The sequence below is a fragment of the Teleopsis dalmanni genome, chromosome 1 (genome assembly GCF_002237135.1).
Source record: "Teleopsis dalmanni isolate 2A chromosome 1, ASM223713v2, whole genome shotgun sequence".
Lineage (NCBI taxonomy): Eukaryota > Metazoa > Arthropoda > Insecta > Diptera > Diopsidae > Teleopsis > Teleopsis dalmanni.
Genome location: NC_051846.1, coordinates 12,750,959 through 12,775,818, shown reverse-complemented (window position 1 = coordinate 12,775,818; position 24,860 = coordinate 12,750,959). Strand labels below are relative to the sequence as shown.

General features: G+C 27.2%; 2 protein-coding genes across 10 annotated transcripts in view; one reads left to right on the top strand and one right to left on the bottom strand.

Moving 5' to 3' along the window:
* LOC119673477 (protein draper) overlaps positions 1 to 6,233 on the bottom strand; it is a 42,875-nt gene extending 36,642 nt beyond the window's left edge. For 3 of the 7 annotated variants that reach the window (XM_038084758.1, XM_038084759.1, XM_038084757.1), the window contains exon 1: positions 5,823 to 6,233. The gene's annotated coding sequence lies outside the window, so the exon portion shown is untranslated. The remainder of the gene's footprint in view (positions 1 to 5,822) is intronic. The other 4 variants (XM_038084763.1, XM_038084765.1, XM_038084761.1 and 1 more) reach the window with 3 other exon arrangements.
* A 1,371-nt stretch (positions 6,234 to 7,604) lies between these two features.
* On the top strand, positions 7,605 to 23,534 carry LOC119668365 (glycerol kinase). Of its 3 annotated transcripts, none has more exons than XM_038077842.1 (3): positions 7,605 to 7,792; positions 21,406 to 22,108; positions 22,177 to 23,534. In XM_038077842.1, the coding sequence occupies exons 2-3, from the start codon at positions 21,499 to 21,501 to the stop codon at positions 23,274 to 23,276; spliced, it is 1,710 nt and encodes a 569-aa protein (XP_037933770.1). In that variant the 5' UTR covers positions 7,605 to 7,792; positions 21,406 to 21,498; the 3' UTR covers positions 23,277 to 23,534. The 3 variants fall into 3 exon arrangements, with proteins under 3 accessions (XP_037933770.1, XP_037933772.1, XP_037933771.1); XM_038077844.1 differs by lacking the exon at positions 7,605 to 7,792 and adding an exon at positions 7,832 to 7,977; XM_038077843.1 differs by lacking the exon at positions 7,605 to 7,792 and adding an exon at positions 17,559 to 17,610.
* Positions 23,535 to 24,860: the final 1,326 nt, after the last annotated feature.

Here is a 24,860-nt window from a genome sequence, read left to right as displayed (position 1 = left end):
GTATCCGAAATACAAACAACAGCTGCTTGGTGTGGTAGGTTGTTGGAAAACACAACAAATCATTCTGTTTGAGTGAAATTTTTATAACTTACTTTTAGATTATGCTCAATATCAAAAACACTAACATAGCAATAGGAAAAGGACCGACCGGATATAAATTATGTAGTTTAAAGTTCGCTGAGTAAATTCTATTTATATATATTTGTATTTTGGACTTGTGAAAAAATCGCTTGAAAATAATTCACTTTTAGAAATGCAATCGCAATGCATATATAGTATATAAAGTATAAACATACTATTGTACAATAGTATATAACAGTATATCTTCGAAAATATCAAAAAGGGATATCCTATTACAAGTGAATTGTTTATTCAATTGTATAAAACCATAACAAAGTGACTCAGATATATCTTTACGACTATATTTTTAATAACATAAAGTAAATAAATGAAACTTGCATGAACTTATTTAGTAAAAATTTAATATCTGCATAATTTTATTATTATTTAAAAAAGAAACTATAATTATTGTTCACTACACACACACATATATATGCTGCAATATATCGCATATAGTACCCGTTTAAAAGATAAGTATTGCAAACATAAGTGTTCTTTGTTTCAATGGATGTAATTCTAGAATAGTAAGGGGTTCAGAAAACGCATGCAAATCCGAAACATAATTAATAAAGAAGCAGATAAACTCTGCTTTACACACCCAATACGACGTGCTTATAGGATTTGTCTGCATTAAGTTAAGCCGCAATGAACTGCTTACTCGGCGCAATTTTATTTACTCGTTGACGGAAATTAAAGTAAAGAAGAATTTCATTTTTTATTGAAAATCAAAATAAGCAAAGAACTACTCGTACATCTAAAATGATATGCCTACAAAGCGTTTCCAGTTATGAAAACCTATAAGACGTGAGTGCGGCTGCATGTTCGAAATTCCTGTGTGTTTAGAAGGCTTTTAATGATTATATTTTTCTTTTTTGCTTTACGGTTTTTTTGCGTCATAGACTCTTTTGTTTTAACAGCAAACCAAAACGTGCACAATATTTATACACTTAAAAAAATGTATCAGGTTTGTCTGAAATCGTATCCATATTCAAAAAGATACTTTGATCATTTTAACAATTGCTGATATTTTAAAAAGCAACATTAGCAATAAATTTTTCGTTTACTAATTTTAAAGAATACCAGATATATTGAGTAGTGTGTGATAAGCTGCAAATATGCAAGAGATTTCAGACTTTGCACTGAAATAAATAAAAAATAATTCTTGATATCTAAACACTATTTTCAGAAACTAAGCCCTTTTACAAGAACGAAAAATTATTTGCAGTCCATTGAAGAAGCTTAGAACCCATTTCGCACATTACCGACGGCAATCGACGACCGCCAAATGCTACAGCACAATCCGGCTACTAGAGGAAAACTATTTTAGTTAAAAATTTCGGTAGTATTTTCTTCCTACAATGAAGTTTCCGTTAAACGGTCCGTTTTATAAACGTACATCTCCCTTAACCGTGCTATCCATCAGAGTTCTAAGTTTTTATTTTTCATCCAAAAGCGGACAGTTAAAATTGCTGGTACCGTCGGGGTCCGCTTAAGAGAGCTCTCATCATACTATTACATATTATTAATCATACAATAAAATATAATTATTTTATTTATATATATATTATTTATATTTATATATTATGTGTTTATATTCAAACGCAAAATTAAAGGCGAAATGAAAGCAACAACTGAAAAAATCTAAAGCAATTAAAAAAGAATTAATGAGTGAGACTGAGAAAGTCTAAAAGAAAAATAAAACTTAATTTCTTTAATTCATTTGAGTTAGAGTAATTTATTTAAAAGTAAACAATAAACCAAGCCACAATTGAGATAGGGCTGTCATAAGAAGATAAGTTTGGAACAAAAAAAAAACTTTACCACAGTCTAGACAGTGTAAACGCAAAATATGAGTCAACAAGAACTACATTTTAAATTCAAAAGCATACACAATTGTTAGCAGGTTGAAGACACAAGTAAGGTGATCCATATGAAATATAAAAAATATTTTTAATATACAACTTATTTCTATCACAAAAAGAGACCTCCAAGATATTCCTAGTTCCAGAACGCTACGTTTTGATAAATTTACCAATTTTCTACCACGCTATATTTCATTATATCTTGATGAAATCATATATCATTACATAATCAATTGACTATGTTATATATACAATTTTAGAGTCTAGAATGGGGGAATTCCAACACCCGGGTTATCAGAATCTCAACAATATATAGAAAAACTAATTTTGGTAACTGAAGTAAAATATGTAAAAAATTTTTTCATGTGTATTTCTAGATTTTATTCATTTCAATGTCAACAATTGTTAAGAGCAGTCGCATTGAAAAAGCCATGTTATGTAAGCAAAAGCATTCATTCGTAGTCTCACTAGCTCATACCTTGACAGCACTGCAGCAAATCTTCAGTTAAGCCCAGTGCACTTTTGAAATTTAAAATATTTAAAATTTTTAGTAAAAACTTAAAAACTACTTAATGAAGGCATAAAAATATAATTCAGATTATACTTATACTTTTAAAAATAAAATTTTCTTGATTTTCATAGTAGTTAGTATCTCAGAATAAATCTTTAATATCAAAAGACGTAGCCAATAAGATTAATATTTTACTCTTATTTTATTTATAAGATTTAATCATTTTTTTAACTATAATTGATATTTGGTTAAAAGAACAGAACCGATTTCTATCGTAGGTGATATCCAAACAATTATAATTTCCAATGGTTATGATTTAGCTTCTATTACGATAATCAAAAAATCGATATTAGTTCTAGTGGCAGTAGATTTTGGATAAAAGTATTGAAAATATATTTGTTTAACATTAAATTTTACAAATTAATTAATTTTATTTAGCAAATAAACTTTGCTCCATGAAATGGTTATATTATAAATAAAGAGAAACTCTAGTTTTACTATAACATACAACTATTTAAAAGAAATATGTCGACATAAAACATTCATGAATAACTATTTATTTATTTAATAAAAAATAAATATTAAAAAAATAAGCAAACAATAATTAGCAAGTTTAAATATATGAAGAATATATCAAAAACAGGAAACTTGAAAAATTTTTACACCTATCGACTCTACCCTGCGTCTTATTTCTCCCCAACAAAAACATTATAAAGAATGGCTTTGATAATAATTTTTATTTTATCAAAAAATGTAATGTAAATATGTACAACCATTTAAAAATATGTCAACTATTTTGGCGTTAAGTAAAGATTATTTTTATTATTTGTATTTGCTTGTTATGGTTATTATTATTTTTATTATAATAAATTTTTTTTTTATTTTTTAGAGAGTAGTCACAACTAGTAATTTCTTAAATATGGTCAGCCAAAAATTCAAATAATTAAAAATAATATAAAAAGAATTGTTGTTGTAATTCACTACTTTTCGACACCTCTTTACCAAATAGGATAGATTCTGTTGAATATAATAGTCACTTCCGTCTTAAACTGACATTTAATTACAACTTAAATACAGACTTAACACATTTTGAATATTCTGATTATGAAATAGATTTTTTGTTTCTATACCAAGTTATAGGATTTTTATATTTATTAGATTTTAATTTCGAAATATTGGTGAAGATCCCTTTCCTCAGTCGTATGTGCAAAATATAATTTGTCCATTTCAAATACTGAAAGACAAGTTTACGTTGAAACAGGAAGAAATGCATTGCTAGATTGTTTCACAACAACAACAAATACAACATAATATCTACAAATTAAAATTCTACAACATCAAAATAAAATTAATATTTGCTTTTGGTGAAATCCTTTCAAGATATCTTCAAGTCAGCAGTTATCTGTTTAGTCCTCATAACTACCAGTTATTCGCTGTTCTACTACTGCTACATTTCTCACAATAAACTTTAAAAGTTAAAATAAGTTCCGTATCGTTAGATTTAATAGCTCTTACCTTCATTGATAAAGAGTTCGACAAAGTACAGCACTGAGAGTTGATAAACAGTTCCATTAGGGATTCAAAAAATCTCTTCCTTAAAAACCAATTTCTTCTACGAACCAAATGTGAGTAATTACACATAAAATGCTTGTTGGTGTTATTTTCCTATAAGTCGTCACAGTTTTTACAAAATCGCAGGAATGCATATTTTTTTTTGGATTGGTCTGTATGCACTACGGACCAAAGAGAACTGCAGCAAGCCCTACAATATTCACGCACTCCCTTTTAATGGGTTCCTAAGATTTGGACTTGTTATGTGAAAAATACACAAGACTTAAATAAACTTTTAATACTCCTATGATTTTTATTCCATTGTACTAATTTGCACAAATGTTGTTTGTATAATTTCTTTGTGCTTGTTGATGAGCATTGCTTGTCATGTTGTTTGTTCATCATTGCTTTGCTTGCATAGTCAGCATAATTTAGTGGAGTGAACCAAGTACTATACTAAATACTATAAGAATACTAAAAATATAATATACTGAATATACTTTATAAGTTCATTGATTTCACACTATTTTGTAGCAGACAAAGTCTGTAGCTTCAAGTGAGTAATGAAATTACAGTAATTTGTAGAAAATGAAAGGTTAAGAATAAAAAACAACAAAGCATCTTCGACAAGTAAACTTCAATTTGAAAAGTAATAAATTCTTTCAAAACTAGTAAATCCAGTTTGCGAAGATTTACTTCTATTGCAACTTGTCCGCTGCTTAGCTTACAGCATCGAACGAACCGATGCTAAACATTTTCTTGGTTGCATTTAGAACGTGGGTTAAATCGCTGTGTTTGGTGGGGCAAACTTTGCAAAGCTTCGAAGTAAATAATAACAACAACAGCAGATTTAGTAAATAAAAATCTTAAATCGCAAAACGGAAATTTTATATAGAATTATTAAATTTTTATAAGAATTCTTTATCAGCGTTGTTAAAATATGTTATATGTATAAAGATATGTGAATCATAAATAAATAAAATAAAAAAAATCTGTGATTTTTTATACATTTACATATGTTGGATTAACCTTCTTGTGACCTTTTTTAATTTCTATTTGCCTGAATAAAAATAAATAAATTACAAAGTGTACTTTTAAGTAATTTTATTTATTTTGAAGTATTTATTTCTAAAATTCCAAATGATTTAAACATTTTGGTTTCAGCTGCGAACTTTTATAAAATTTAATAACAAAAATGTCATCACATCACAATTATAGTAATTTTGTTTGTATATTTTGCAATAAACTGCAAAAATATTAAAGCAAAAAATTTTATTGCATTTTCTTAATATTTTTAAATATTCCAGTAAACGCTTTAAGCAATTTTTTTTTTTTGCTTACCAAATCCGTTTAATTAAAAGCAAACAGAAGGGAAAAGAACAACGCAAAAGAAATTTCTCCAAAATGTTTTTGTCAAACTAATTGACAGCGGGGTAGAGGGAGCAAAAGTGATCACACAAAAATCGAAAGAAAGAACGCAAACATTACACTAAATAAGAAAAAAAAAACTGAAGAAAACAAACAAAATAAAGAAATGAAAAAAAAATAATAAGTTTTCGATACGCCAGAAATATTAGCAATAATTTGATTCGATATTGATAAAATGTACGAAATACCATGAAAGGATTGCAAAAATTTAAAATGAATTTGATAAAAACAAATAAACTCATAAATTAAATAAACAAAGGTGTACACTTATAACTAAAAATATTTCATTTTTATTGAAATTATTAATATTTCACAAATACATATAAAAAGTAAACACAAATTTCAATTACCTGCAAAACACCAAAATTATAGCTGATGACGTGCACCATTAAAATTTATTTATTTTTGTAAGAATCTTATTTATCTTGCATCTGCATAAAATATTTTATATCACAGCAAAAAAAACATGTATTGCTACTTTATTTTTGTTTGATTACAGCATCACACCTAGCTGATGCTCACTCGATGTACTCAATTACAAAACAATCAACCACTTTATTAAGTTTAAATGCAAAATACTCGAAATAGACAAATTATTATGGCACACTGACTATTATTTCACATAAAATATTGCATTGATTTATATAAATACTAAAATATTCTTGAGCAAATTCCAAATAAATTTTATTTTCATTAGCACACTAAACACATAGCTTACAAATTACTTTTATACATTGCAATAGTTTCTAATAAAACATATAAGTTAACCATTTTAATAAATATAAATTAGTTATTTATTTTATATTTATTTGTGTATTTACAATTTAATTTAATTAATTTATGCTGAATAAAACACAAACGACGAACCGACCAAGCAAAACATTCGACTCGAACTTTCTCATTGAACTAAATTTGAGAACAAGTTTGTTCAGTCATTTTGTTGGTTGTTCTGTTTTGACATTTCTTTCTCCTCTTTGTGGTTTTCATTCAGCTGGAAATACACGAAACATTGCTATTGTGTCAATTACACAAACATGTCAGCGTATTACACATATTTGAAAAATATTAACGAAATAATTATTTTTTTCATATTATCGTGAAAATTTGTATCTCAACACCAACATTTTTAAATATCTTCTCTAATATCTATTTATCTACTTGTTTTTTCAGAATTTTAGCCTTTATTTCGAGCGTTGTTTTTTGTATATTCCAATAAGTATTTCGGCAAATTCGCTTAAGCCTTTATCAGGAGAATTCTTAATATTAGGAATACTAACAACTCAATAAAATTTAAAACAAAATTACATCTATTTAACGTTTTATTAATAAAATATATATTCAAAATATATTCGTTCTTTTGCTATTTTTATTCATAATTTCTTAAACGCGTCTGTTTATATATTTGCTGTATCTTGCCTTGTGACATGTTAATTGACTTTAATTAAATAGAAAGCGACATAGCGTGTCATCATTTAAGACTTTCAAAATTCTTTTATAATTATATAGTAATAATAAATTTTATTCCAATTTTAATATAAAGAATTTAAACTGCAAACGAAGACCAAGAGAACGAGTTAGGAGAACTTTAGTTTAATATCATTTTTTCTTTTATTCATATTTTACTCTTCAGTTTTAAGATTTGGCATCATTGTAGTGCGATGGGTTAATTGTTAAGCCGTTTCAAAAAGGTGGGCTTATTTTAGTGTATTTTGTTTCTGCTTTGCATGGTAATTATAAAGCACACCGTATTTTTTTAGAGCATTTATGTCAAAAGATTACACCTTATGTTGAAACAGGTTTTGAAATCAATTTTAAACGTTCGTGCACAAAACTTCATATTAGATTCACACGAGCATTTTGTTTTTAATATTCGCTATCAAAAGTTTTGAGCTGACACCTAAAATCATATGTCAGAAGAATTTCAATTGGTGCAACATAAAAAGAATTTAAATAAAAATATTTCGCTTTTTATTACTAAAATTGTTAAAAAAATTAAAAGAAATACAACAATTAAAAAAAAGCTTGTAGAAAAACTTGAAGAGGTGTCTGAAATATTTGAGAGATGAGGTTTTCCACTGAAAACTTCACAGCGTTTTTATATGCGATGTTTTCCATTGTTAATATTAAAAATTCTTTAAGATATTTTGGCAAATACAACACTGCGTCAAAACGTTATAAGAATAATAATGGTGTGATAAAGAAAGACAACAAAGCATGCAATTGGATTTTGTCTCAATTCTCTCTGTTTGTATTAGCACTGCAGTACGAAGCATGTAATTATCTAATCATTTATACTTTTACTATTACATCGTAAAATAAGGTATGCATTTATTTCTATAAAAAATAAAAGAGTAATGTTTAGTTAAAATGTATTTGCGATACGGTAATGTACACGGCTATTGATTTATGTACAATTGTGCGTCAACTCTCTTTACAATAACAAATTTTATTGTTCCACAAAAACGTGACACAAAACGTGAATCATTTGGCGGAACTCTGGACATTGTGCGTAAAAGTTTTTTTGTAGTGGGAGTTATAAACAAATAAAGTATTGTTTATAAGTAAAATTAAGCGAAAATATAAAATTAAGTTAATTGTAAGTGAATGTGAATAATGTGGAAACAAATATGCTTTCTTATTTTGGAAAGCAAAATATACAAATAGAAATTTTTTTGTGTGTTAGCTTAAATATTAATAAAAATGTTTATTTGAATTTACACATTTGTTATTTTTTTATATAATATGTTTTAATTTTAAATGTTTCATGTGAAAATTTTTTTGCATCCATTGATTTTTTGTGCGCAAAAATGTAGGTGAAAACTATCAACCAATCAAAGTTAAGCAAAAAAGGGGCTCGTCAGCAGGAACGTCGCTGTTTGTATTTTTCGGCAACACGTGTGCCTTTGTTTACGTTTCCACCAAATTGTGTTTTTTTTTTGTATTAAATTTGCATTTTTTTTAACCCGTGATTTGGAAATTGTTTTTCTTAATCCAAGAATTTAAGAAGTTTTTTTTTTATTTTTGATTTAATATGTATTTGTTGTGTGAAAGTTTTTTCCGATGAATTGTTTTTTTTCTGTCCGCTGTGGACGGTATTGAAAAATTAGATTTGAAACATGAAAATAAAAACATGTCACAAGGCAAGATAAATATGTTTTTTTTTAATATATTGGTCTCCTGCCAAAAATATTTTAAATATATGCAATGTAAAGAAATAAAAATAATTGTGAAATGTTTAAAATTTTGTTAATGAAATAATGTGCGTATAGTATTATGAAATGGAAAAAAAACCTTTAAATTTATTTTATATACATATATATAATCTAGAAAACAGATATGTTATTTGGTTTGGTTTTATTGAGTATCGGACGAAATTCGAACACAGCAACTCCTGATTAATGACTGTAGCATGTCGTCACGGCAACTCTTGAAAATAGATGATAGTCTTAATTGGGATTGTATTCATTATTGTTGTAATAAGATTTGTAGAGATAAAGTAGAAGAAATAATATGGGACCACTTCATCTGTAGTTGCCAGATTCTAACTAGCAGTAGTGTGAACTTCTTCGGCAACATGCATTTAGCTTTTTGACAAAGCTATTCAGCGCTAGGATTAAAAATCTTCTGCTCTTTATAATAGCACCCAGACGGTTTAATAAGTAAAATTGTTATGGTTCCGTGTGGAGCTGTGGATCACAGGGATTAAGTATACTTGTCAGCTAGGGTGATTGTAATCTAAACAATCTTAAAAGCTTTCATTTATCAACATTGTGTTATGACAGCAGTGACCCTTCTACTAAATAGAAACTATAATATATTTAATAGAGAGGTTTCAAAAAGTAATCAACTATACGAACAAACATTTTTTTTATACTATTTTAATTAATTGAATTTTTGGCGGACCTTACTATTTCGAGTATTGCCAAATACGCATTATCAATGGTCTTGGAATTATGTCTTATATTTAATTATTCGCACAATAAATCTTTTAGGTCGGGGTGCATTCAAAGCCTATTACAGTGGACGTCCAATATAACGAATTTTATGTTGCACCCCTTGTTCGTTATATCGAAAAATTCGTAATATCGAATGTTATACATTTACCTACCAATATGGTTTTTTAAGGAGATTTCATATATTTGAGTTCATAAATTAACTTATAAACACGTACTAGTATATATTTATTTAAAAGTATTTTTTATTCGGTTGTTACAAAAATTATTTATAAGAAAGGACGCATTCAATCATAGTGTAGAGTAAAAAAAATCATTAATTTTTGTTTGTTTTTTACTACACTCAAAACTTTTCTGAACAGCTTTTTAAAAACTAAAATTTAATTCACAACGATTTAAACGTCCGCTTTGTCAAAATTAATTTTTAAATGATATTTTCAAACAAATACATATTAAATATAAACACCTTAATATGTACATATGTATGTCTGGATAGTATTTCGTATATGATAAACTGAATTTGTGAACAACAGATCAGTGGCGCCCGCATATATGCATTTTGCCATATATAGGCATTTTTCTCAGAAAAAAAAAAAAAACGGACAATTACATGCATATTCTAAGCTGAATAATGCTAGTTTTATAGTAAAATTATATTCAAAAGCATAATTTGTATAAAACAAAAACGAATAAGAAACAAAAAATTTTTTGTTCGTAATATGGAGCAGAATTTTTTTTTTCGTTCGTTATATAGAACAATCAATGTAAATATTTTGGGTGTTCGTTATATCGAAAATTCGTAATATCGAGCGTTCGTTATACTGGACGACCACTGTATTTAATAATAATTATTCGTAAATAATTTTTTGAGCCTGCGAGTACCAGAGCTTGAACTCTTTGTTACTTTTTAAATTGATTAGTAAAATTTAATTAAACATAACCAATATTCTAATAAATAGACTTAATATTCATTACATTCATACTTGTGTATACGCATCAATTTATTATAATTCCAATAGTGAAAAAGAATAAAAATTAATGCACCGTTTCAGTCTTTAATTATGTGAATTTTTTGGTTGATCACATAGCTAGCTGATCGTTCTGTATATAATTTATAAATATTCTCTATTGAAGATTAGCTTAGGTTATACCGGCGCTCTAAAGGGATTCATTCAGGCTTATCAGCCCATTGTGTTACAGTATAATGGAAAACACAGGTTTAAACCACTTTGATTTTCTAAAAAAAAACTATTATGATATAAAAATAGAAAAGTAATATTTTTAGCAAAACAAAAATCGTCTTCTAATCCAGAATAATTTCACTAAATATCAATGTAGGTATATCTATGTATGTATATAAAAACTGAAAAAGAAACCACGATGTTGTACTTTTTCTCAAGGTATTACTTTTTCTTGATAGGAGTTTTATATTTGTTTCTTACTAAGCTACATCATCACATTTACCTTTTGATTCCAGCAAAAACTGCTTCTATAGTTTAAATCTATTCAAAATTGACGATTAAATAGCAACGCAACATCTATTCTATTTGCTGAGTTTGTAACTTAATGGCATAGCCTAGAACGTGTAATTCTCTTCTGTTAACATCTCCTATCATTTTCAATCGTCTTCGCCTGAATTTTCCACTCATACTTGCATTATTATCCCGATCTAGCATGCTTTGTCAATTTACTATTAAAATTTTCTTTTACTCACCATTCTGGCAGGAGTTGAAGCCCAGTTACAATCTTATCAATAAATAATGTACATATATCTCTATTATTAGGACGTTCAAATATTTCTACATGTTTTAAATTAATTTTATCTAAATTTTTAAAATATTTTCTTGTATTTATGTCTTAGTACATATATTTTAGTATATATATAATGTTAAATGCCTAAGTTTTAAATGGATTTAATGAAAAATTCTTTTTTGTTATTGCAAAAACCATGAGTCTATAATTCCCGTTCTTCTTTCTGAATACTTATTACTTACAATTAACTAATAAATAATAACTTCTGAAAATATTGAAAATATTTACACAGGAATTTTTTTTTTGAAAATATTTTCTTATTTATTATAGCCTGTTTTCTTAGTTCGTTCCTTAGGCCATTTAGCTGGTAGTTGCACTGCTGTTGACTTTGAGTTATACATTTAAGTTAAATTGAGAACTGATTACACGTGAAAGTGAAGTGAAGTAAATATCTGATTTTACTACTCCAGTAAATAATGTTGTTAAGGACTTTTTCAATAATTCATTGCAGATACTAAAATCAACTTATTTTTAGAATAAATTCATCTAATATAGTTGTAGCATTATACAAGTGATAACTGATCTATTTAAATATAATGCTACCTAATATATCTCATAGATGGCGACGGTGTATAATTGTCCTTTTAATAATAATATATAATAATAATTTTATTAAATTAGAGATTAAAAAAAAAATTTTAAGTTTTTTTGCAAAATTTTTGCGATCCACTTCAACCTTTAAACTTAACCATAGATTATTTGAACAAACCTGTATTTCCACTTGATTGATCGACAAGATTATTTTACTACTAAATATATTTGCTTTATATATATAATACATAAAATGCTATAATATAATTAATTCAGTTATCTAAAAATATAAAAATATTTTATATGTTTGCCGGCAGGTCTTTTTATCTTATCAATAAGCCATTATGTCGTGTGATTATTTATGATGTCTTCAATTCTAATTATTTGATTGTGGGCCAATATTATTATATTTACTTAACGCAGTCACTATGAATATTTTTATATACTTAAAAAGAAATATGTATGTAAATTTATTATACAAAACAATTATTAATGAAGAATTGGAAGTTGAGTTTTATGTGTAGGAGGTGCTGTACAGATATATTTATTCTTTTTTGCTATAGTTTTAATGGCACTTCTCTTTCTGCATTTTTATTTAGTCCTCTAAGATTTTTTTTTATTTGCAAGAGCAACATCTAGGGTCCATTTCGCGAAGTTATACCTTCCAGAGTTGATGTAGAACACTACATCGCTTCAATTCTATGTATAGTAATGGTCTTCTTCGTGTCTAAATCTGCAAAGGTATGACTTAAAGCAGTGATACCTTGGAAATAGCCGCGTAAGTTACCCACAGTTTGATATTTGGTATAATATTGGTTGTCCACTTACCATAACAGCAATTTCCTATTAAATCTACCTTTTTAAAGGTTTTTTTCTATTATTTTCTATTATTTCTATTATTTTCTATTATTTATGGTTAGTGACTATAAAAAACCTTAGTTCGTTAATTTGATTTTACTTTTTAAACATTAAAAAGTAATAATAATTTTTATATATTTAATTTAGTCGACTTTTAGCTTATTTTGAAGCGATTTTGATTGTCTGATTAAATTTTTAACATCAACGATTTTTATATAGACGTTTTCTACAATATATTTAAATTTTATTCTGTTTTTTGCGCTTTTCGTGCTGTTACTTGGCACTTTGTAATTTTTTGTTGCGGTTTTGGTAGTCTTACCTACCACTTTAGTTGATCATTTTAAAATATACATATATGTAAACAAATTTAAGCACTAACTACTTGCGTGAATGAGGTGTAAGTGTGCGCTTTGTAATTATTCTGAATTAAATTTAATAAGACAATTTATATGCAATGTGACATTTATCATATATGATTATTTTAGTAATTAATGTAAATTAATTATAACAATATAAAATAAACTCTATTTATTTGCTTTCGTAGTTTCTTTGATATAAAATATTCGCATTAATTTCCATTACTTTATCGTTAATCGTTGTTGTGAGTCATAAAATTGCAAGATATTGAGTCAGACATCTTATATTGCTTTGCTTATCAAAAAGTAGTTGTACTTCAAATATATGTAATTTAATGGAAAATTATATTGTTGTACCGTTATCGGTTGAAATGAACCATATTGAGTTACACCAAGAATTGCGTTAAATTACTTGATTAAATCAACTTTACAACAACATTAACCGGCAGTTTGAAATGCTTGACTTATCGCTTTCTTCAAGCCTTTTTTTGCGTATGAGGAACTCAAGTGTACGCAGTGAATAAATAGACTTTGTACTTCTTCATACTCGAAGCTACTAGTTTTATGGCGCAGATTATATGTCAATACCGTAATAAATATTTTTAATAAAAAATTTATTTGAAATTAATTTTCATTCAGTTTTTATTGTGATATGTCAACATTATAAATCTGGTGGGGATCTCTTAAGTTGACTAGCCTTTCAAATAAATTTCTTTTGCATTTCCGTGAGCCAATTGTAGTTTAAATTCCAATGTTGAACTTTTTATTTTATTAAATTCTTGTAAAGTATTTTTAAAATTTTTAAATAATTTCTTATTTATAGGTAATATGTGTGAATCCTATGTCATTTTCCACGTCATCCAGTGTCGAAGTATGGAAAATTTTTATTTGTTTAAAATTCATTATGAAACGCTGTGGTTTAATTTTAGCAAATATAAACTCAAGATTTGCATACGGCAAAATAAATAAATTTACGACATCTACCTACTTAATTTATTTTGCATTTCGTTTATATATTTGGCAAGGCGTTAAAATTTTTAATTTTTTAGGGTAGCACAGCCGAAAGCCTTTAAAACCTTGCATTCTGTGTTCTATGTCGTATTGCATATCTCATGAGATACATATATTTATCAACGAAAATATTTAATTGTTATAAAGTGAACTCGTTTCGACATAACAACTCAAAAATTAAAAATAAAATACATGTAATTCTTTCTTCAGTATTGCCTGTAGATAGATGAACTCGAATTGTTAGTTTAAAGTTCTTCAGTCTTCAATATAATTATGTATATGATGTAGGTAGATATTTGTTGTAGTTGGAATCATTTGTTTAAAAACTGGCACAAGTTAAATAGACTCAATATAAACCATATGCAATTGTATATGGGTATACATAAATAAGTTCCGTCTTCGAGTATCACTATCCTTGTATACAGCCAGAAAGCAATCGAATATGATGAAATCGGGAATTGTAATGTATATTGAGCATCACAAGGTCTGTCTTTTTTGTTTTCCTGGATATAACTAGATTAGAGAGAACGAGGTTGCAGATAAGATGACCAGAAAGGACTCCAAAATACATATAAGTGAGGTTGACACCTTTGTACAAACCACGACGTAGGTACTATTTAGAAGCATAGAAGGACGCATCATTGCAATGACAAATGACTTGTAAATTAACTATGAATACTGTGAAATCAATAGGTCCTTATACCTTTAAAATAATGGAAGACAATTTATTTATTTACTGGAGTGCAGTCAATATACTGTGCCATTTTACCGATACTTCAACGATGGCGTATTCCGACAAGTGGGTTGGAAACGATATAGAATACATCAAATGAAGTCTGAAGTCGCATTACAGATAAAGCGACTTCAATGTCTTGAAAGACGTTTTTCATTGATTGGCATGGATTAAGAAAGTGGACTTGTCCAAATTTCTTAGTTTCATCTGAAACACCAAATTCTTTAAAAAAAATAATATGCGGTTATTATAACGATTAATGTTACTCGCCGTTTCTAGATGATTTTGTGGAAATTATAATGTGCAGTAGATATTTTTGAGTAGAACTGTCGGTACTTGTTTTAGCACTTGCCATCTCAACCTGACCTATCTAATTTAATATTTATGATATATTTTATCTGAATTCATTGTTTTCTGCAACGGTCTACATATATTTCTGTCGTTTGGTATGCAAGAATCATAAATAGTTTATAAAGAATTATTTAAATTACTTGATAAAACTTGCTTTGTCGACTAACAATCTGATTTCCATACTATTTTTAAAAGCATTTAATTATTATTTCATTCTTTAGAACTCGTTTTATTGCGTAGTGGTTTTAAATGATATGTCAATGCAAAAACCTTTCACTGTGAAATTGAAATTAAAAAGAAACTAAGAAAAAAATTTCAGATATGCAGTTCTTCGATTTGTTCACTCTTTAGATAAATAAAAACGAAAGTATATAGAATTTATATAGATAATATTGCAATTGTTTATAGCGATGGATAATGTAGCTATATACATATTTTTTTGAAACACTTTTATTGTACAAACGTTAGTAAATTTTTCTTATCCATATCATAAAAACCCAGAATTTACCAAAATGATTTACGTAGAGAACTATTGACAAGTTTAGTTCATTTCACTCTAATCTCAGGTTAATCTCGTCGGCCTGCCAATATTAATACTTTTAGCAATTAACCTTATCAATAAAATTTGCGCACTTTTCTCCGAAATAAATGCACAAATACATTTAATAATACATATTTCATTATCTGCAATCGGATTGGGTGTGCCTTCAACACCCAAAATAACGATACGAGTATGTTATCTTACCTGCAAATATTTCATGACATAAGAGTAACATGTCAAAAACCGATATTTAATACAAGTGTACAGAACATTCAACTAGATGTTTATAGACTAGATACAGTGGGTGGAAAAAACGAAGCTTCAGCCTATAAATAGTCTATATAAAATCAATAGAGCATTCAATGGAAGACGTGTATTATCTTTTATATATTTTACTTTTGTGGTATAGGCTGTTCTGGAAAATCGTAAATCTATGATGTATAAGGTAGTGTTAATAAAATCGGTGTATGTGATAGAAGGTCGGGTCAAATGGGGTACTATAGAATGCATTGCTTATGGAAGCACTGCTTTATAATAAATTGCAATGCTAAGAAAGAAGAAAGGTTTTTGATTATTACGAAATATCCATAAGAACTGATTGTACGTATAACTACATATTATCATCAATGCAGTTTTTATGACCCATATGTGAACTTTTCGTAATGACCATTAAATTGTTTTTGATCAGAAAAAATGAATCTAATCTTTAGAATTCCATAATCAAAGAGATTACACAGAGATTATAGTCTGAAATCGGATCTTATTCAAATATTTCAGGCTTTATGAAATTGATAATATTTAATCGGAGTTCTCATCTTCTTATATTTAACCAAAGTTCTGTTTTTGCTTCCACACTCTTTTTAAAAATAGCTAATAATGAGTCACGGGATATAAGGGAACATATTAAAAAAGTCAGACTCAGATTTTAAACATATATTATGAATCGCTTCCAACAACGTGGAACTTTCTTTCAGATGAATAATACATTTCTTATATTTTATATTTTAAAATTTATTAAAACATTTTCTAAAACCGGCACAATTATATATTTTTTCGGGACAATAAATGAGGCAGTTCCATTAAGAGATCACCCATGTACTTTATTCTTTTTTCCATAAGCTTATGTTTAGTACATATATATATGATTGCGCTGTAGTGAAGCACTTTTTTTTTGATTTTCTGATTTATTTTCATTTTTGTTGGTTGATACATATTTAAATTAATGGCAAAATATTATGTTTTGTCTTTGATATTTAAGTTATGAGTATTAGAGTTGTATTAAACACATTAATTATTATTTAAATAGTAAGTTTTAAAAAAAAAATAAAAAAAATAGATCTAGTCTTAACAAGAGTATTTAATAATGTATTGGGTTAGAAAAGTGCTTAAAATGTTGCTATAGATGTCATAGAAAAAACACTTTAATTGCTTTGAAAAAATATTTATTAATTTTTTTTAAACATTTTAAACAAGTGGTCAATATGTCTATGGAATCTAATCTCGATAGTTTGTGTCCTTATCTGCCTTTTCTGTATAAATTTCCTAATATCAACCCACTTACCCACTGTAAGACATATTTTATGAGTATTGTATACAATATTTTAAGTGCAGACTATTTTAGTATCTCTCAGATACTAACTACAGTAACTACAATAACTTTAATTACTTGTTGTTGTTTGTTGCATGAGTAGTACTGCCGTTATCAGTGACTATTTCGATTCTGTACAAATCGATTTGACGACATTGGAATTCGTTGTCGCTAATAAACTTATCAGTAGAAATTTTATTTCTTTATGTATTTGTTATAAAAAGTTTTTCTCTGATCGGTTTGATCATTTCTGCTTATTCCCACTGCTTGCGTTTAGCATTTATTTAACGACGCTCAGATACATTTTGTCAGTTTATGTGAGCGGATGTGTTTTTAAAGCAAAAATTTCAATTTATCGCGTTCGGTTTTAAATTTAAAAATTCATTTTAAATTCCATAATTAATGTGAGTTGATAAAAAATATTAATTAATGCAGAAATATTTGTGATAATTTTTTTTAAACTAATAATTAGTCTAATTTGCCAAAATTATTTTTCAATAAAAAAAAAAGAAACGAGAAAATAATTTATACATATTTTTTTAATATTCATTTACCTTATGGATTAAATAATTAAAAAATATAACTATTCACAACTAAGTAAATATAATAATATTATATAAATAAAATATAATAATAAATATATACAGCTTAAGCAAATATTAAGCAAAACAGATGCTAATAATAATTTTGTTTAAAATAAAATTGTGATGATGAATGTGTTTAATAAAATTTGGAAAAAATTAAATAAAATATTGATTTAGAAAAAATTATTTCTCAGAAAACTTTAATACTAAAATATATTTTTATTTGTGAACTTTCGATGTAATATAGTGAAAAAAAAACACTAGAATTATTTAACTAAATGATTTAATAGCTTTTAGAATGTATTTGTTAAATTCCATTAATTATATACTTAAAGTTAATAAGAACTGTGAAAATATTGCGTTTTCTAATATCTAGCTTTTAATACGTACAAAAAATATTACAAAAAATATCACGCGCTACATTGATTTACAATATATCATTTGTTACATCAGAGACCTGCCTCTACTATCGTCTGTTTTAATAAATATTATCCACTTAAGTGTTTTACAGTCTCTTTTTTAAATTAGAATTCTAAAACATCGTTTGTTTGTAAACTATAAACTATGTAAACTATTACGTGTGTACTCTTTACTTGTTATTTAAATGCTTTATTAAAGCTGTATATATTATAACCGCTCCCCTTAGTTGTGTCGTATATATTATAATAGAACTATATAAGTTATAGCAGCAGAAGTAATTGCTATCTATCTGTAAAATATTTGTCATGAATATTTAATTTTTTAGTCTTAGTTAAGAGGTTATAATCTTTTAAGTTAGTGTTCTGTATGGAAGACATATTAATTATGGTAATAAAGTACTTTAAACAAACTGCATGTATGATGTGACAAATATATAAAAATAATGCAACTGATTAATCTTGATTGATTTACGCTCTCTAATACAATTGCACCAATGAAACATGGTCTAATAGATAGTCTTACCGATCGGATACAGACTATTGTTGTAGTTATGGGTTATCCGGTTAAGAGCTGTACGGCTCATTAGAAGGTGTCTATTTAATTTAGATTCCAACTTCTCTAAATATCTATTTAATATTCTCAATATGCGTACTAAATACGGTGCAGTGTTTTGACAGTTCAAAAAAGGTATTTTTATTTAAAATTTTTTTTAGTTTAGAAGGCATGTCTCAAAACTTCTCTGATATCACAACCTGCCTAAGTCTTAAAGCGTTAGTAAACCCGTCTTTTACCATTGGCATCTATTAATTATAAATGGTGGTTTAGGTGTTAAAGTAAATTTGTAGATATTAATTTACTGTCCAGCCTTTTTAAATCAATATAATTTTTTATGCATATATATTTTTAAGGTTTAAACCTTTTAATATAAAAACTAAATTAATTAACATTAAAATTATTTACTTAGTAACTTTATAATAATAGTGTTTTTATAAAACTTTCAAACTGTTATTTATATTGTCAAGTTTTTAATTCTCTAGAATCTATTAGCAATTATAATTTTAAATGTGATTTTATAAAAAAGAAATATATGTTTATGGTAATTATATCAGGTCTTGCAACAATTTTAGCAACTTTAGATTGTAGTAAAATGAATTTACACTGTCTGCTTATAGTAATCAAAAACATTTTAACATATATATATATATATATGTGCTAGTATATATGTTAATAACAGTTCTAGTAATAGAAAATTCTTAATGATTAAATATGCAACTCCACAACTTATGGGCAAATTTTTTTTAGTGTAAAAAGATTTAAATTATGATTATTTACTGGCGTTGAACTGAACATGTTAAAAACCACATTTTACAAACGTGGAATTAATGGAACTTGCCATTTACGTACAGACTTTGTGGAGTTCACATATCCGTTTTGTGCAAGAGTGCTAAACCGTAAAATAAGGAGTTTTGGATTTGCTTGGTGTAGATTGTTTCTCATTAAACTCGGGAAATCCTGGATAGCAATGAACAGAAAGGATTTATTTCACATCATGTAAAGTATAATATATTGTCTAGAGAATATAGATTATAGGTATTGTGTCTAGGAACACAATAGATCTCATAAATTGCAATGTAGTATTGTTTATTCTAATAATAACAATTGTTATTAATTTCGAGCTATTTAAGATAGATTAGATAAACTTAACTAGTGGCATTTCGGAACTTAAAAACAGAGTCTAATCTTTGCACACTGAATTGTGAAGATTAACAAAATAACTCTCTTTTTTTGTAATATATCGTGTTTACGTTTATCTCCAAAATTGACCTTCAAACGTCTATTATATATAAACAAGGTATAGTTCTTTCTGTACCAAACGCTAGGAGACATTGTGTGGAAATTTGTGGAAAGAAATTGTTATACCAGTTATATCTGGTTTAATAAGGGATTTTGTGAAGAAAAAAATTTTTGTTTTTATTTTTTTTTTTTTTCATTTCATTTCATTGTTGCTGCTATTTGTTTTCATTATTTTGGAATATGTGAGTGCGTGAGTGCTCAAGTGTGAATATGAGTAAATGTCAAATTCGTAGGGAAGTGAATATATACGATTTTATTTGGTCGTATTGTTGTTGTTAGAATATATATTTTTGCATATATGCGAAATAATTAATGAAAATAAGTGTTCAAATCATAAGAAGTAAATTTATATTTAATTTTATTTTTTTCGATATTGATTTCATTAAATATAATTTAAAAAAATTAGCAAAAAAAAAAAGAGTAGCATAATTTTACAAATTTTTAATTATTATATCAATTTAGTTTTTAACAAGTTTTATTTATTTTATTTGAAGTTGAAATTATTAATAACTTTAATATATACTTAAATCTATGTACCTTACATATAGGTTATATAGGCAATCGTTAATTTATTAAACATTTTTCAATAAACATATGCGTCCGTCTATCTCAGTAGATTAGAATAATTTATTATCATTGTAAATTATTAAAGAAAACCTATGTACCTAATATGTCCACAATTTTTGTAGATAATGTCGTACTTTACACATTATTTGTTGTTGTTGTTGTTAACAACAGTATACGATGTTATTATACCAACTCAAACGCCATTCATATCAGCGCCAAAGCCAAAGTCAAAGTTCTTTTGACCTATTTATACTGCTAGACAATTTTTAAACCTTTTAAAAGTGATAAAGTGTGGCTTGGTGTCTTTTAAAATATATTTTACGATTTGACGTCATAGCACTTGTTTAAATGTTGTCTGTTTTATAGCTCATTTTTGAAATTCGGGCACTTAAATGGTATTTTTAAATATTTTTATTTATTTAACTCTATATATATGAATTAATGTGTGTTAAACATTGTATATAAAGTTTTATTTTTATGTAAATTAGCACAGTTCAAAGTAAGCAACACCCTGTATTTGCACTCTCAATGTCGTTGCTGTTGCTGTTGCTGTAGACCAAAACTGCTCGTTTTGTCTTTGTCAGCAACATACTTTTACAAATATATCTAGCACATACCGTAGCACTCGGGGGCTCGTCTTTGTTAATGTGCCATTTATTATCTGTTATTATTTGTACAGACTTGCCTATAAATATATATATAAAATGTTATTTTTGTTTATATTTATATTATAAATAATTTTTCATTTAATTTTTATTTTTATTTTAATTTTAGATCTGCAAATAAATTTGAAGTCAGCACAAAAGCATTACAAACTAAAGAAATCTGCTTAAGTTTGGTTAATACTGAATATCAAGAGTCTTTAATATGTCTAATATGGTGGAGTTTGAAGAAGTATCCTTCCCTCCACAAGAGTCCACCGCTAGTCCGGTAAAAAAATCATTAGTGGGTGTTATAGATGAAGGCACTAACACAGTGAGTTTTTGTGTTTATTCGATACCTGACTTAAAGGAGATTGTTACGGCTAGCATGGATTTACAAATGATAACACCACAGGAAGGATGGTTTGAGCAAGATCCTAATGCAATTATAACAGTGGTGCATAAAGCTTGTGCAAGTGGTTGTGCACAATTGTCTAAATTGGGTTATAGCATTAAAGATATTGCCACCATTGGCATAACAAATCAACGTGAAACAATTGTTGCGTGGGATAGTTTGACTGGGAAACCGCTCTATAATGCACTTGTCTGGAACGATATACGAACATCGTCTTTAGTTGATCGTGTACTTAACAAACTGCCAAATAGAAATAAATCCCATTTTATGGATATAGCCGGTTTACCAGTATCAACGTATTTTTCTGCATTGAAGATAATGTGGCTGATGGAAAATGTGTCAGCTGTTAAGGAAGCAATCAAACAAAAACGTTGTAAATTTGGCACCATAGATAGTTGGATTGTGTGGAATCTCACAAAAGGTTAGTTGATGGAAAGTCATTAAATCATTTTTAAAAAAATTATAAATTAAAATTTACTTATATTTCAGGTGCGTTACATATAACTGATGTTACTAATGCTTCCCGTACACTGCTTATGAACATTGATACACTTAATTGGGATGAAACACTACTTAACACATTCAATGTATGCTCTGAAACACTGCCTGAAATACGTAGCAGTTCAGAGATTTATGGCGAAATTTCAGATGAACGCTCCATACTCAAGGGCATACTTATAAGTGGTTTAATAGGTAATCAACAAGCTTCTTTAGTAGGCCAGTTGTGTTTGGTACCTGGTCGAGTTAAAAGCACCTATCGCTCTGGTTGTTTTTTGCTGTACAATACTGGCGAGAAAAAGGTTGTATCATCGACTGGTTTACTTACTACTGTTGCATATAAGTTAGGCAAAGATGCCCCAGTACACTACGCCTTAGAAGGTGCTGTAGCTGTGGGCGGTCGCGCTCTAGAGTGGTTGCAAACCAAAGTACGAATAATGCATGTAGGTGCCGATTCAGAAAATTTTGCCTCGGCTGTACCTACCACTGGTGATGTTTATTTTGTGCCTGCGTTTACTGGTTTATATGCTCCATATTGGCGTAAAGATGCGCGTGGTATTATTTGTGGACTCACACAATTCACAACCAAACACCATATCATACGTGCTGCGCTCGAGTCAATTTGTTTTCAGACACGCGATGTACTGGAATATATGCAAGCAGAAGTTAGGATTGATTTGCAAAAGTTACAAGTAGATGGATCACTTGCATCTAATAATTTGCTAATGCAATTGCAGGCGGATACTACTGGTTTAACGGTATACCGCTCCCAACTTCAAGATACTACGGCTTTTGGTGCTGCGTTGTGTGCTGGTCAAGCGAAGGGTATTGAACTATGTAGTTTGGAGAATTCAACATTTGATGTGATGGAGTTTGATAAATTCTCTCCAATTGGAGATAATAAAGAACGTAAACTGCGTTATGATAAATGGAAGAAAGCAGTTAAACGTAGCTTGGGTTGGACGAAATCAGAACCAAAAAAGGAATCCAAAATTAATAAAAATGTTGCTTTAGAAAATTTGGTACCTGCGACTGTGTTCATTCTCGGTGCTGTTGTAGCGATATTATTTGTTAAGTCAAAATATTGCTGATAAAGCAATTAATTGCTTAGTATAATTAAATAAAACTTAAACAAAGCTTTAACCAATTTGCTTAAAATATGATACTATGTAGTAAAAATACTTTCATATTTTCAAAGAAAATACTAATTTTACGTGTTATTTATGAACTTTTCAACGAGTTCGGTTGTGATATAATATAATTAACATAATCCTTTTTACGTTTTAGCTCTCTGTATATATATATGTATATGTATATTTATTTATACTTCAACTAAAAATGTATATATATTAGTTTTGATATATTGAACTATATTTTAATTTGATTAATTTTTTATTTAATTGTTTTTGAAACAATTAATTTTTTTTACCAAAACTGACTTAATATCATAATGATTTTATGTTAAACATAAAACTACTTAAAAATAATTATTATTTTAAGCCTTATGACTTACTTATGGCGTAATATTTATGACTGTTCTGTTATTTCATTAATTAGCAAATTAATATTGAAAATATTTCTTAATCTACAGTTACCACTATACACAAAACAAAGTACAAAGTTTAGGTTATAAACTTAATTACGAATTTTGTGGCTATCAGCTCTATTCATGAGCTGATATAGTATATAAATATTATTTCAAATCAACTAATCTGTTGTACTTACGTTTCTTTTACTTAATGAGATACATATATGAGTTGAGTAAGGTATAGATAAATTTATACACACCTCCAACGAAGTAAAAAGACTTTGAATTTTTTATTAAATTATATATTTTTGAATAAGATTGTTATCGCATAAATAAAATATTGTGTTTTTACTGAATATATAAATGTTTTTTTTTCTTTAAAATTTAGTAGGTATCACTTACGTTAATCAGTTGAAAATATTTTATTTCTAATGTTAGAGCATTCGTTTTTTAAACAAAGGTTTAATGTGGTTTTTATAGTTATTAAATTTTTATACGGTAAAGCAATGTGGATCCTTAGGATCGCTGACATAATCTAACTAATCTAGAGCCTAAAATGATTTGTATGAATTTATCTAGAGTTTATTTTTCTACACTAAACATGTGTTTTGTCGTTGAGATTGTAAAACACGATTTAAAAATTTACTACTAATACTACTTGGCTATGACTAACAATGTTTACTATAAATGTATATTGAAGTTACCCCATGGATCAATTTCTGCAAAGATGGTTCGAAAATTTAAAATTTTATAATAATGACAACATAATATATGTATATTGTGCTACTATTACACTTTTTAAACAGTTTTTGATGAAGATATATAACATATATATTATATAGAATAGAACTGATACTTTTATATTTATATATAATATATACGAATGTGTTTATATATATCTTTAAATATTATAGGAGTAAAAAAAATTTTGAATAAATTTTAAAATATATTTTATTTGTATAAAAAAGTATTCATATAAATTTATTGATAATAAATATGTATGTATAATTAAAAGTAAATAATAGAAATAACAAATTAAGTACAAAATTTTAATTGTATGTTACAACTTAATTAATTCTAAAAATCTATTGAAAATAAATTTATTGCATATTTCTGTGTATATAAAAATCAATCTGTGTATATAATT